This window comes from Elephantulus edwardii, unplaced genomic scaffold, assembly GCF_000299155.1.
Source record: "Elephantulus edwardii isolate Elephantulus edwardi_28Jun2011 unplaced genomic scaffold, EleEdw1.0 scaffold00032, whole genome shotgun sequence".
Lineage (NCBI taxonomy): Eukaryota > Metazoa > Chordata > Mammalia > Macroscelidea > Macroscelididae > Elephantulus > Elephantulus edwardii.
The window spans coordinates 3,375,652-3,391,651 of NW_006399782.1; the positions used below are offsets into that span (position 1 = coordinate 3,375,652).

The window sequence follows — 16,000 nt, forward strand, 5'->3', positions numbered from 1 at the left end:
AAAGCCAGAATTTCAATGCAGTGTAATAAGTAAGTGAAAAATAAGGGAGTGATTCTGCTCTAAATCAGTGCTATCTAATGGAAGTTAAATAAAAGCCGTAACACTTTGAGAGTGCAATTTTTGTGTGTGTGCGCATGTGTTTGTGACGTTTGTGGTTTTTTAAATTTTTTTATTGTTATTTTAATGAAAATTTACAGAGACTTTGGATTTCCATTAATTCATTGTTGCACCCTTCTCCCCCCACTCCACCCCCACTTTCTCTCTCCCCAGTACACTCTTCTCTTTGAAAAGCAAAAGAAAAAATCTTTAATTGTTTTACAATCCCTTCTCCCAGGTCCACTCCACTATGCAGCCTTTGCTCTGGACTCCTGTCATGACAACAATACCCAATCACATATCCCCCTCAAACAGTTCTCTCTCTCATCTGCTTGAATGCAGTATACATCATTCATCCCCTATGTCAGTCCTGTTTTACAACAGTGACACCATGCAGTCCTTTTGTGACTGAGATACTTCATTCAGTACAATGTCCTCCAGGGTCACCCGTTTTGAATAATATTGCATGAGTTCCCTGTTTTTTATTGCAGTGTAGTATTCCATTGTGTGAATATACCACAGCTTCTCTATCCATTCTTTTGTTGATGGGCACTTTGGTTGTTTCCAACTCCTTGTATTGTGAACAAAGCCATGATCTTTAAGCATGAGTGTGCATATATCTGCTTGGGTGGCAGTTACGGTCTCTTGGGGGTATATTCCCAGTAGTGGAATTGCCGGGTTAGATGATATTTCTATTTACAACTTTTTGAGAAAGCACCACACTGCCTTCCACAGTGGTTGCACCATTTTACACTCCCACCAACAGTGAGTAAGGGTTCCAGGTTTTCCACAGCCTCTCCAGCATTTGTTTGCTGTACTGTTAAATTTGCTATTCTTACTGGGGTGAGACGATATAGTTGTTTTGATTTGCATATCTCTTAGGGATTTTGAACATTTCTTCATGTGCTTGTTGGCCACCTGAATGTCTTCTGTGGTGAAGTGTCTGTTCATATCTGTGTCCATTTTTCAGTTGGATTGTTTACCTTTATCTTGTGGTGCTCAAGTATTTTATAAATTCTAGATATAAGTCCCTTACCTGACATGTCATTACGAAATACTTTTTTCCAGTCCATGGCTTCCCTTTTTACCCTGTTGGAGTTGTTTTTGGATGTGCATAGGTATTTAATTCTTAGAAGGTCCCATTCATCTATTTTATCTTCTTCTGGTTGTAGATTTTTCAGGATACTTGGAAGACTGTTTATGTTGTGGACTAGAACTTCTAGAATTCTTCCAAGCTTTTCTTGAATGAAGTTCATAGTCCTTGGTTTTAGTCCTAGGTCCATGACCCACCTAGAAAGGTTTTTGTATATGGAGTGAGGTGTGGATCTTGCTTGAGTCTTCTGCAGATAGTTTTCCAGTTTTGCCAACACCATCTGTTAAAGAGGCTGTCGTTTCCCCACTTAACTGACTTTACCTCCTTGTCAAAATTCAGTTGACAATAGATAGATGGGCTGATTTCTGGGTTCTCAAGTTTATTCCACTGATCTAGGTGTCTGTCATTGTACCAGTACCATGCTGTCTTAAGCACCATGGCAGTGTAGTAGGATTTGAAATCAGGGAGTGAGATGCCTCCTACCTTTTTTTCTGTTTTTAAGGAGTGCTTTGCTTATTCAGGGTGAAGGTGCAATTTTAATATCTTTTCTTTAATTTGGTATTAACAAAATTTTACATCATGAAATCTATGTGAAAATTATTTTACATTTTAGTTAAAGCCTTTTCTGTTCCATGATGTTTAAGGGTGGTCTGGTGGCATATTCCATAGAGAGTAGCACTACCAAACCAATAACCTCACTTCTCTGGTGGTTCTAATCCAGGGTGATTTACAATCTCAGAAACCCAACAGAGTCCATTCGTATTCAGTAGCACATAGTGAGTGAATGAGTGATGTTTCAAGTACACATGTGGTTAATGGCTGTAATATAACAAAAGAAAAGTCTAGACTATCTGTTGATAAAGTAATAAGGGAAAGGGAACTAGAAGGGACTAGTGACCATCCTGTAATCCTTTGCCATCTAAAACAGCCATAGGACCTTTTCCAATGAACTTAACTGCCATTTGAAAAATACACAAATATATAAAAAAATAAACTCTTGTACTTTCCACTCTGCTTAAAAAAAGCAATTAATACATTCTGTATGCTATATACCCTCCTCATTTGTGTTCCTAGGTTTATATATATATTTTTTTCCCCCTACAGCTTTTGGTAAGAATAGTATAAACCGTAGAGGAAGACTAATGCCTGGAAAGAGACGTCCTTATGGAGTTATCACTGGTCTTGCAGCTAGAAAAGCAACTGGGATTCGGAAAGGAATTAGTCCTATGAATCGCCCACCTCTAAGTGACAAGGTAGGAACTTTTGCTTAATCCTGAATCAGAGATCTTTTTTGCTTTATCTGTACTAATATTTCTGTGAATGGCTTAAAAGAGCATTTTGTTGATTAGTTTTATATAGTGCGTTTAGGGCTTACATAAAAATATCAGTGTTATTCATGAGTACTACTTAGATCCCTATATTCTCAAAGAAATTTTTTTTTTCACAGATTTTCAACTTTCCCCTGGTGTGTGTATTTTTATAACTTTGTTGAAGTATATTTATATACCACACCATATAATTAATTTGTTTGAATTGAGCAATTCAGTGAATTTTTATAAACTTAGACAGTTTTAAAGTTATCACCACAATTAATTTTAGAGCATATCTGTCCTCCAGAAAGAAACCTTGTGCCTGTCCCACACAGTCAACCCCTAATCTTTTCAATTGGAATTATTCTATGATATGTGGTCTGGCATCTAAATAATGTTTTTAAGGTTCATCTATCTTGTTGCCTGCATATATCAATACTATTTTCTTTTTGTTGCCAGATAATACACCATTCTGTTTATATACTACACTTTGTTACCTACTTACCAGTTGTTGATAAATTTGGGCTATTTCTATTTTTTTAGTATTATGAATAATGTTTCTATGAACATTGACCCAAAATCTGGAAATGCAGATTTTCTTCTTTGCTGGTTGCTTACTAATTCTTTAGTTGATATTTTTCGAGTTGAAAATATTTTGCCCCTAAGTTAATCACTCTTCACCTTTAATTAGTTTTATTTACACCTCAGAAAGTAATTTCTGAATTGGCAAAAGCATTCTTTGTGGTAATTCCACTAAGGATTCTCCTTTTACATTTTATATATAGTAATTATTAAGTATCAGTGCTCTATTTTACAATCTCTTTGAATTGAATGTCCTGCTTTCCATTCTACAATTGCTTTAGATTCTCTTATTATAAAAGTAAATGCTTTTGGAAAAAACTAAAAAGGACATTCATTTCTCAAATGTATTCTGGGTAAACACTGTATCTGTCTGATAGAACTCTACTTTTCGGTTTTTATATCTACCACTACCAATAGTTATCTCACCCTGTAAATCTTTATCAACATTAAGTCTGACAAATAGCAACTCTCTATCAGGTTTCCTCAATGGGGAGGAGGCTGTCTGAAGAGTGGCTGGGTGATTTAAATTGCCTTTTGATGAGCAGCTCAACAGGATATGCAGCATACTATCAGGGCTTCTTTGTTCAGGGATTCGAAAACATTGGGTTTACTCACAGATTGACTTATTCTTATAAAAATTATAATTTACCACATGTGTAGTCTTTTTTTGCATTTGCTTTTTGTTTTGTTTTGTTTTTTTAATTACTTTTAATAAAAGTTTACAGAGACTTAGGGTTTCGTACATGTATCATCTTTTGAGTTGTTTGAAAATAGTTCAAAATGTTAAATCATCAACTGCTAAGAATTCAATGAATATTGTTGTTGCTTGCCATCAAGTCGAGCACGATTCATAGCGACCATATGAACAAAAGGCCTGAAGCCTTTCTGTAACTATCAACATTTATCAAAGTTCATAAAGTTTCCAGAGGCATGTTGTTTAGGAAGTGGATGCCACTCCTGTTTCCAATGAATATTAAGAGGTAATTTATTCAAGCTCTTAAGTTTCATAATGTTTAAAGAGATAGTGTTTGAGATTTATTATTTCTTAGAAATTTAAAGGGACCTCTCATGGCCTAGTGATAAGGAATTGTGCTGCCGTTCTAAGGGCGGCAAATGATTTTAATCCATCAGCTCTTCTGTGGGTTGAAAGATGGGCAGTCTCAGCTTGGAGTTGGTTCTCACTAGACAGCACATGACAACAACATTTCTTAAAAACCTTTTTCTTCCAGCCTGAATTCAGATTAATAGTCTGAATAAGATAGAATATAGTACTTGTGAAGCAGATTGATTGTTCAGAAATTTAAGGAACTTCTGTTTACACATAAATGATTCATACTATCCTTTTCTATTCATTAAAGCAAGCTGCTTAAGGGACTTAATTGGCTTTGAATCACATTGTTGTTGTTGTTATGTGCCGTCGAGTCGCTTGCGACTCATAGCGACCCTATGTACAACATCCCTAAACTCTGCTCTGTCCTGTGCCAATCGCACTGTCTCTGACACTCCCATCCCGATTATCCCAGTCACTGAATCAATCCACCTCATAGAGGGCCTTCCCCTCCTGCGCTGTCCTTCCACCCTCCCAAGCCTGCGCTGTCCTTCCACCCTCCCAAGCATGATGTCCTTCTCCAAGGACCTGTTTCTCTTTACAACATGTCCAAAGTATGTTAGAGGGAACCTCAGAATCCTTGCCTCCAAGGAGCTACCTGGCTTAACCCTCTCCAGGATGAATCAGTTTGTTTTCCTAGCAGTCCATGGTACTCTCAATACTCTTTTCCAGCACCACAGCTCAAAGGCATCAATTCTCCTTCTGTCCTCCTTGGTTATTGTCCAACTCTCTGATGCATAACAAGTGATTGCAAAGACCATGGCCTGTATCAGACGCACCTTAGTCTCCAGAGAAACACCATTGTACCATCTTCAGTACTTTGGAGAGGTCCCTAACAGCAGACTTTCCCATGGCAATGCGCCTTTTAATTTCCTGGCTAGTGGTGCTAAGAGTGTTGACTGTGGAGCCAAGCAAACTTAAGCTGTGAACAATCTCAATCTCTTCACCATCTATCCTGATGCTGCCTATTGGTCCAGTGGTGAGAATCACATTATGTACTTAAAAAGAATTACGCTTAGAACACATATTCTAACCAATTAGATATTCTGTTATTTTGGTTCTCTTTTCAAATGTGTGGGAGTTATTGAGAGTTTATTTCTATTTTATTGAATAAATGACTGTGGGAAAAGATAGCAAACTCAGTACTAGTGTGTATTTAGAGAGTAGATAACTGCTAACTGGACCTTGAATATTTGATTTGTAATGATCTTCTCTTGGCTTTCCAAGTCTCTTAATCCAGTGGGAAGACTGCTTATCTTTATTTTGAGGAGCTTGATGGATATGAACCACTGGAGATGCATGGCTTTTGGGTTAGCAGTGCTCCTTGCAACGTACTATGCCCCCAGAGCTCTGGGTGAAGTGAATATCTCTAAAAAGAAACACACTTTTTCTTTAGAGACACTTAAAATACTTGTGAAGTTGTCTTTTTAAGCTTTCTAAAGGAATTATATTGCAGTATGGATCTTTTCCAATATCACTTCATAGTTTTTCACTTTTACTCTCAGTATTTTCCAGGTCTGGGGAATTTTTCTTCTAAAATATTTTTAACATGACTCTGATAATACTAAGCCATTTAGTACCCACTTAAGATTGTTCTTGTTGAATGTGCATAGAGTAACTATTTTCTGTTAATGCATAGTTAGTTTTAAATTGTTTGTTTTTTACCTGATAAAAAGAGCTTACTCCATCCATTCTCTGAAAATGTATTCAGTAATAAAAAGGTGCTTGATGTTAACATTCATGAGGTGGTATAGATACATATGAAAAAAATTAGACTAACTGAAAGAAGCTACACAGAAGAATATATGATTCTATTTCCAATTGTAGAAAAATAAAAAACTATACTGTCAGGTTAGTGACTTGTACAGGACAAGAGGAAACAGTAAGGGTAATGGTATAATTACATACAGTCACTTAAATTCTCTTAGAATTTTGTTGTTGTATGTAATTAATAACATAATAAAACACAAATGAGTAATTTCCTGAAAGTAATTTTTCTATATAAAAATATAGTTAAACAAAATCTTAGTCCATTGTATGCTTTTAACATACATTTGTCCATATATAAAAATCATGTTGTTGTTATTGTTAAGTGTCGAGTCGCTTGCGCTCATAGCGACCCTATGTACAACAGCCTTAAACCCTGCCCTATCCTGTGCCAATCTTATTGTCTCTGACACACCTACCCCAATTACCCCAGTCACTAAATCAATCCACCTCACAGAAACTCTTCCCCTCTTGTGCTCTGTCCCTCCACCCTCCCAAGCATGACATCTCTCTCCAAGGACTGGTCGTTGCTTGCAACATGTCCAAAGTATGTCAGATGAAGCTTCAGAAGATCTAAGAAATAGACATTTACCATGCACTGATGGATTGTTTTATAGTATTATTCTATGCACATTTCCTTCTCACTTACTAGCATGATTAGTTTCCAAGTCATTATGTGAATGGGTATTATGAGAAAATGGAAGATAAGCAACAGCAGATCACAAAGCAGATATTGATCACATTGTTATATACCTGCAGAACTACATAATTGCCACACCACTAAGAATTATTGACCGACCAAGTTGGCATGCAACCTTATAGCCAGTTTTTTTTATTTGTTCTGGGGTTTTTATACCTAGTAACATTTATACAATCATGTATACTACAAAAAGATTTTTATTATTAATTATTATCAAAGCTTCAGCATTGATAATGATAGCGATGTTAAATTAAAACTTCCCAGAATGGCAGTGGTTGAACAATATGACATTGTAACTAATATCATAAGTTTTGCATGCTTTGATAGAACTAAAAAAAATGTTTTATATATTTACCACAGTAAAATATATGAAAAGTAAACAAACAAAAAAGCAAACACACCATAAATACTGATCATTAAATGAAACCAAGAACAAAGAAAATCAGTACAGGTGTAAACAAAATGATCAGGGACATCAATAAAAATTCCATTTTGATTATAAATGATTTATGAAAGAATGATCAACATCAAATCTGTTTGGCCAAGTATATCCACAATAGGGGACCCCTAAGTAGCTGTGAAATAAATGTGTACTTGATGAGTTATAGCCAGTTTTATTCTATATTGTTACCAGATGCATGTTGTTAATGTGCAAAATAGTCAACTGTATTTTTAAAATACTTTGATAAATCCTCTGTGTTGGATAATGAGATAGTTGATAAGTGAGGAGTAAGCATTAACACATGTTGACTGAGCACTCACTATATATTGGGTGCCAGAGACTGCAGAGAGCCCCTAATCTCATTGAATGCTCAGACAAGAGGAAAAGATTAAAATACATTATCACAAATAACTATTAAAGGACCGTCTAGATAATGCATGAAACATAGTCCATATTTTGAAGTACCTTTAAGTCTATGCCAGAAAACCAAACTAATAGGTGTCACACATAATGAATATTGCAGACTTACTGTTTTGGTTTGTAATATTTTTTTGTGATTAGGGAAAAGTTTACAGAGTAAATTACATACCTATTTAATAATTTCAATTCAGAGATAATTGCTTACATTTTCCACAGAGTATCATTATTCTCATTCTGTTCTGGTTGTGCCATTTCTAGAGCTCTGGTTTCTTTGCCTCCTTTCCATCTTTTCTTTAGATTAATTGTTGAGAGATAATACTCTTTATAGTAGGAGCTAAACTGTTCTTTAAGCAGTAACCTCAAGGGATAATTTTGGTTTAAGGTTTAAAGAGTGTTTTCAGAGTGATAGTTTTTTTTTTTTTTTTTTTTATCAGAGGAGCCCTCTAATCTCAACCATATATTAAGTGGATTTCTTCACCACTGAGTGCTGATATACATTTTCTCCCATTCTGCCAGGATCTCTCATTTAAGACCCTGATTAGAACGATCATGGAGACAATAGGGCATCATCTCTAGTAGCTGAGACTATGATTTGTGTGGACTATTTTGGTCCTGTTGAATATTTTCTTTAAATCTTTGGTTTTCTTCTTTTTCTTTTTTGTTGCAGACCAGTAGAGATCAGTAGTTGTTTTAGCGACAATTTTTTAAAACTATATATGTGATGTTTTTGTTGTATACCACTGAGTCAAAACCGACCCATAGCTGACCCTCCAGCGGGATTTCAGAGGCAGTAAAACACGGTGGAGGAGATTGTCCACCCTTCTGTGGAGCAGCTCGTGGATTTGAATTTCGTGCCTTTGGAATTGCAGCATAGTTTCTTAACCAATAGGCCACCAGAGCACCTATTTATGTGACAGATGTTATTTAGAGGTTGTGGTATAGAGAAAGAAGAGGGAGAATGCTGACCATCTAGGATTGTGTGAAGGCTTCATAGAAATCATGGAAACCTGAATGATGAATTAGATTTATATATGTGGATGGAGAAAAGGTAGACATTTCATGTATTTGTGCTTTCTGTAAAACTGAATTATCTCAATTTCCTTTTTTCTTTCTAAGCATTTCTTAACAGGCTTCATTGCTGTTACAACCTTTTTTCTTTTCTTCATGAATTTGTTTTAGAACTTGGCTCATTTTTCACGTAGTATTAAGAATCATATTTATCCTTAAACTAATAATATTCCATGAAAGTCTTAAAACCAAATTTATCAGCAGTAATTTAGTAGTAAAAAATGTTTCCCTTGAGCATCGTGATCTTTTAAGAAATGTCTGTTTGGAATCAAATAGGCAGCAGCAGCTCAGAAGATTAGATAGGAACCTAAAGGCGAGGATGAATTTATGTTAATAGGGAAGACAGCTTGGGAAGGGAGGCTGAGAATAGTTACACAACTGGAAGAATGTGAGTAAGCAGTATCATAGAATTATAAATATAGGAATTGTTGCATTAGTGTATGTTCTTTGTATATTCACAGCAACAGAAAAGGAGATTTTTTTTAAAAAGCATGAGATTATGTAAATGACTCTTAGATTTATGTCTGAGTCTTCCCTTGAGCTTCACAGCCACACTTCCCATCACTTATGTGTCCCCAGAAGAAATTAATTCTAGTATCTCTGTCTCCTATCCACACACATCTACCGTTTGTACTCCTTTTTCATTCTGCCTCAGAAATGTCTATTGTAGTCTAAGATATACAGGAAAAAGCAGTGTATAAAAAAATTAATGTAATTTTTGCCTTCTGAAAGAATATAGAGCGCTATTTTCCAGTGTTGAAAAGAAAGGCAAACCTTCTGAGACAAAATGAAGTTCAGAGAAAACCAGTTGCAGTTCTCAAGAGACCGAACCAGCTAAACAGAAAGTAAGTATTCAAGTATAAAACAATGATACTAACTACATTATAGACAGTACCCTAATAATTGTTGGGAGGATTGGATTTGTTCCCCCCTTGTTAATCTCATTGTTTTCAAGGCCTTTTTGAGAAAGCTATCTGAACATGCAGCATGAAAAGTGTAGTGATAGCATCCTTATTTTTATAAAGGCCTGGAGTTCTTGATGACTTTAACTTAATTATGAAACTTTCTAAAGCATCACCCTGCTACCTTAGCTTTCTTAATATATTGAATAAAATAGAAGAAAACTGATATGGTAGAAATCTTAACATTAGACAGAATTGAAAGCTCAGTTTATTAATCAGTTATGAGAATTCTTTGTAGAACTCAATCATAGTGCATGTTATTTGTCGGGAGTGGGGAAAGCTTGAAAGAAGTCTACATAAATGCTTGTTAAGCTGAAATTATTTTTATATTAAATTGAAGGGCATGCTGCACACTACAAATTTTCACCTCATGGCACTCTGTCCTTTCTAAGGATAAAGCAGGCAGAAAAGAATTGGATAAACTGCTAAGTTTTGTATCAAAAGAAGATCATTCCAAATAAAACCTGGGAAGAGGTCTTTTCATCAGTAAAATGACTACAATTGAAATTTTACGTAACCATCTTTTTTTTCTTTTAGAAATCACTCAGTGTAGTTGTTGTTGTTATGTGCCGTCGAGTCGCCTGCGATTCATAGCGACCCTATGTACAACAGCCCTAAACTCCGCTCTGTCCTGTGCCAATCGCACTGTCTCTGACACTCCCATCCCAATTATTCCAGTCACTGAATCAATCCACCTCATAGAGGGCCTTCCTCTCCTGCGCCGTCCCTCCACCCTCCCAAGCATGATGTCCCTCTCCAAGGACTGGTCTCGCCTCACTACATGTCCGAAGTAAGTTAGACGGAGCCTCAGAATCCTTGCCTCCAAGGAGCCACCCGGTTTAACCCTTTCCAGGACAAATCTATTTGTTTTCCTAGCAGTCCATGGTATTCTCAATACTCTTCTCCAGAACCACAGCTCAAAGGCATCAATTCTTCTTCTATCCTCCTTGGTCATTGTCCAACTCTCTGATGTACTCAGTGTAGTACCCTTTGGAAAAGGGAAACTTCTCAAAAAAGAACTTGTTATTTACATAGGGTTTTGTGTTAATTGGGTTACTTGAGAGAAGTGTTTGCGTTTGAACTTCTGTAGGGCTGGAAGTAAGATTAAGTAACCTGCTAAGCAGTTATTCATAAAGTAGATAAGTATGCAAATCTGTTTTCTCATGCTTTATCAACTTCCTAAAAAAACCCAGAAGATGGTGGTAGAAGTCAAGTAATTTTATTAAGAATCCATTGGTTTATACACATTGAACAATATACATTTCTCTTTGGTTTATATTAATATGTAAAGATTTTATAAATGTGGAAGAATGAGAAAGCTGGAGGAGAAAATGGAAGATCCCCCCACCCCCACCCCAGGAGTTTGAGTGTCATACCTGGGTGTGATTTTCTGTTGGTAGTTCATTAGAAGCATTTTTCTTGCCTTTCATGTAGGAAAGCCCTTGGAGGGTTTAATTCCTAGCCAGTGTACCTCTTGGTACGGCCACTGCCTGTCTGACAGTCAGCAGAGCTTTCATATTAAAGTGGACTCAGTGGAAGAAAAGTCTGGCTGTCAACTTCTAGAATATCAGCCAGTGAAAACTACACATTACAGCAGTCGATCTGCAGTCAGTTCTGGGGATGGGGCAGGTGCATTTCATTGTCAGTGGGGTTATCATGAGCTGGAGACCAACTTGATGGTAGTCTACAGTAACAACAGTCCTGTAAATTATGTCCTTACTAGATTTAGAAAATAGCATTGAAAAAAATGACATTTTTAGTGTCTTTATTGTAAATATTTAGTTATTAGATAATTATTTAAATATTAATTGTAAATATTTAGTTATTAGATAAATGTAATAAGCTTCAGAAGAAGACACTTCTAAATCAAATCTCCATAGCTTCATGGGAGAAAGGATGTAATTGAGTTATCTTTTCATTTTAGTGCCCTGAAATTTAAAGCCTATAATTTCAAGTTTTTAATTAATTTTTTTTTTCAAGATGTTTGTAAGTTGTCAATTAAGTATCTCTGATTACTTATGGCAGGTGTGATTTTATTGCAGAAATAACATTCCAGCCAGTTTTACCAGGAATAGACATAAATTAAGCCATCAGAAAGACACGAGACAGGCTACTTTTCTCTTCAGAAGAGGCTTGAAGGTATAAAAACTAGCCTAGTTGTGTTTTCATTTTATACTGAGAACCTTCTAAAAATCTTAAATTACATGATTGTGCTTTAGTTGGTGTAGGGAGTTTGGTTTGGGATGTGGGAAATACAACATTGGTTTTGTTACATTTTTCCTGTTCTTTGTCTTTCTTTTGTTTCTCTTAACAGCAACATTTTATAAGAATTTAGCATTTTATCTAGAAATAAACTTGTATTAGCCACTAGTTATAATACAGAGAACTCTTAATACATCATTTCTAAAAGAGGCACCCTCCTCTCTTCTGTATTCATGCACACACAATACCCGTTTATAAAGCTGTAGAGCAGGATATTGTTCTTTAGATTCAAATCTTTTGCTTCCTATAGTGGCTTTCAGCTTTTTTTTTTCTTTTCAGGTTCAGGCCCAGTTGAATACAGAGCAACTGTTAGATGATGTAGTAGCAAAAAGAACACGTCAGTAAGTGTCAGTTTGTTTTGCAAGATATCATTTTGAAAAATCCAGATATTAACTACTCAAATTATCATGTACCAAATTCTAAAAGAAATAAAATGGGACTCAGTAAGTTAACTATTGAGTCTGAGAGAATTTTTCCCCCATTTTGAAGTGTTAATATTATTATTTGAGCTATTAAACCAGATACATTATTCTGATTTTAAATTTTTGTCAGTACTAACTACTTTTGTGGAAATGAACTATTGAAGGAATAGAGTCTTATGTAACTTTTTGAAATAATAAACACAAATCTTCTTCCAGTCTCATACTCTTTATCTTATCCTGTAAAAATATTTTTTTAAAATTCTGTTATCTATTAGAAATGAAATTTCCCAAGGCTTTGTTTGAGATTATACTATTTAGAACTATGTTACTCTTTGGAAAACAAAACTTAGTCATGTTATGTTGTTATTAGGTGCTCTGAAGTTGGGTGTGACTCCTAGCAACCTTATGAACAGGAGATCTGAACCTTGTCCTGTCCTGTGCCATCCTCCTCATCTCTGATATACTTGATCCCATTGTCATATTCACTGTGTCAGTCTAAAATGGGACATGATCTAGAGCCATTGGAATGGAAGAAAACAAATTATATTTGAATATGATACTAGCAGTTTTCTTTAGCACAAGGGTCTATGGGAAATAGAAAAAAATTATGGCATAATTAGTTCTGCAATGAATACTGTTTACATAATGGTTGTAATATTAATACAATTTGTCTTAAACTTTGAGAATTAACTTGTGGACAAAACAATATCATTTGGTAACAAGATAAAAATGTCAGATTCTGACCAAAGTAAATACAAAGGTAGGTAGATTCTGGGATAAGAAGTGGGAGTAAGGAAGAGAGGTACTGCTGGGCTTATAAAAAGTACCAGTGAGAGTAAAGAGATACTACTGAAAGAAAGAGCTTTATGTCTCTTATGGAAATAGCATAGTGCTAGCCGTCAGTGCTAGTGAAGGCTAGAATTATTCTGATCTTAGCCTCGTATATAATGAAGTGAACTGTGAAGTAGTAAACAAGAAGAGTTAGAAGTGCTGCCTCTGGGGAGCAGGAATAGAAAGGGAAAGGGAAGGGTTGTTATTTTTTATTAGAGACCTTTGTAATACATGCTTTTTAAAAAGCGTATAATTTTTCTTTTAGCACAAGAGAAAAAGCTTTTAAATCAGTAATGAACAGAGGGATAGCTAGTGGTAGGTTGTGTTAAAGAGTAAAGGAGAAAGGATCTCTGGAAAGATAAAAACCATACAGCATACTATCAGCCAAGGACAGAAAGAAAAGCATGTAATTATTATACTGTAAAAATATTTAATTCTGATTTCTTAATCCAATATCCAAAATTCTGATTTAATTGTATCATTTGGGATGTAGATAATTATATTTCAAAAAATTAAGGAAAAATTAGTAGCTGCTTTGGAGAGGAAAGTTTTTATGTGAAATACATTAGAGATTTTAGAAACCTCACAATTTAATCCATTTTTCCCCCCAAACTAGATGGCGGACTTCTACTACAAATGGGGGAATTTTGACAGTATCCATTGACAATCCTGGAGCAGTTCAGTCCCCAGCGTAAGTTGTTTTTCTTTTTGCAAAAGGATATAAAACCTTTTATTTTTTTAATTTAATTTATTTTAGCATATAAAATAATGGGAAAATATTGAGATTCTGCTCAGAGTATGATGTCCTGTTTAGATACCCTGTGATGAGAGAATAAAAATAATACTGTTGGTACAAAGTGACTCTGTGTAGTCCTTCCATCTTCTTTTGATGCTTTCTGGATCATTCAAGAGTCAACTGACATATTCCAACAGACATAGCCTTTGACATGCCCACCAAGCTGTACCAGGGTATCAGGAAGACAGCTCCTTTGTCAACTGCCTAGAAGAAATCCATTATCTAGTAATATTCACAAAAATGGTGATCCAACAGACTGGAAGTTATCAAACAATATCATACAAGCAAAATCTTGCTGAAGATTATCTAAAAAATGGTGAGAATAGTATAACAGAGAACTGCAGGATGTAGAAGAGGACATGATATCATTGCTGATACCACATGGTATCAGCAGATTGTATCTCTGAAAGCAAAGAATACTAGAAAGACGTCTGTCTATGTTTTATTGACTTTGCAAAGGCATTTAACTGTGTGGATCACAGCAAATTATAATTAACATTGAAAATAATGGGATCCCTCGAACATTTAATTTTGCTCATGCAAAATAATATACCTAAACCAAGAGACAATTATGTAAACAGAGCAACGGAGCACCGAATTGTTTAAAATCAAGAAAGATATGCTTCAAGTCTGTATCCTTTCTCCATACCTGTTCAGTTTATCCTGAACAGATCATTTGAGAAACTAGGCTCTATGAAGAAGAATGTGGCATCAGAATCACAGAAGATCCAAGAACATGTGTTATGCAAATGATACAACCTTGCTAGTTAAAAGTGAGGATCATTTGAAACCCATGCTGCGGAAGACACAACAACCTTCCATATGGATAACATCTCAGCATCAAGAAAACAAAAATCCTCACCATTTGTTGCCATGTAGATGGAAAAAAGATGAAAGTTGTCAGTGATTTCATTTTAGTTTGATCACTTGATACCAAGGTCAAGAAAACAAAAGATTCATACGGAGAGAATATACTGTAATGGATCTCTCTAGAGTACTGAAGAGCAGTGGTAACAGTTTAAAGCTTAAGGTACACCTGATCAAAGCCAAACTTGTCTCAGTTCCTTGCCATCCATATAAAAGTTGGACTAAGGTTGACAGAAGAAGAATCAGTGTTGTTGAAGAGTACATGGATCACCAGGAGAAGAAATAGTTCTGTTTTAGAGACAGTGCAACCTTTATGCTTTTAAATTTAAGGGCTAGAGTGCTGACACTGTCTCGTATATTTTGAACATGTTGTTACTAGGAATAGCCAATCCTTGGAAACGGACATCTTGCTTGCAAAGTTGGAGGGTCAACGTAGGAGAGGAAGACCCGCAACAAGATGGATTGATACAGTAACTACCAACAATGGGCTCAAGTATATCAGAGATGATGAGGATGGCACAGAATGGGTGCTAAGCTCACCATCAGATCACTGTTCATAGGATTGCTGTGCATTACAGTTAACTTGACAGCACATAACAATAACAACAGCAGTGGTACCAAATACATACAGAATTGTACAAAGCTAAATGTTTTCTCCTATCTTGCTTCTGTAACCCCCACATTTTTTAGTTGCAATAGTTACTTTTTTTCCCTTTTGATACACTCTTTTGTAACCTCTTTTAACAATTTATTTCATGTTTTTCTTTTTAAATTATGTATGACTATATATGTTTACATATAACAGTAAATAGAATAATATTGTACATAGTTCTTTTTGTCCCCCCAGTATATTTGGGATTACCTCACACTTCAAAACACATAGATCTGCCTTCCTTAAATACATACTTAAGAGAGAACAGTGTTTGGTGGAGTTCCAAGTATAGGACAGGTTTGGAAGCAGGAGTGGCATCCACTTCCTAAACCACATGCCTCTGGAAACTCTGTGAACGTGGAGAACTGACATTAGTTACAGAGAGGCTTCAGGCCTTTTGTTCATAGGGTTGCTATTAGTCATGCTCAACTCGACGGAAATCAACAAGACGAAGAAGGGGGGATTTAATAGATGTAGATAAGTTTACCTGGATTTTTAACTATTTTATTATGTTTATTGCATATAAATGTAATGGCCGTTTACACTCTTCCTGAATGATATCTTTGACATCCTCCCACAACTCATCTGGTCTTCGCTCATTAGTGTTCAAGGCCTCAAACCT

At 35.6% G+C, this 16,000-nt stretch overlaps 1 protein-coding gene across 1 annotated transcript in view; it reads left to right on the forward strand.

Moving 5' to 3' along the window:
• FYTTD1 (forty-two-three domain containing 1) overlaps nucleotides 1-16,000 on the forward strand; it is a 51,049-nt gene that overhangs the window by 17,154 nt on the left and 17,895 nt on the right. The window contains exons 3-7 of the mRNA XM_006884206.1: nucleotides 2,294-2,442; nucleotides 9,319-9,431; nucleotides 11,591-11,687; nucleotides 12,090-12,151; nucleotides 13,680-13,754. Of these exons, the coding sequence (XP_006884268.1) occupies nucleotides 2,294-2,442; nucleotides 9,319-9,431; nucleotides 11,591-11,687; nucleotides 12,090-12,151; nucleotides 13,680-13,754 (496 nt within the window). The remainder of the gene's footprint in view (nucleotides 1-2,293; nucleotides 2,443-9,318; nucleotides 9,432-11,590; nucleotides 11,688-12,089; nucleotides 12,152-13,679; nucleotides 13,755-16,000) is intronic.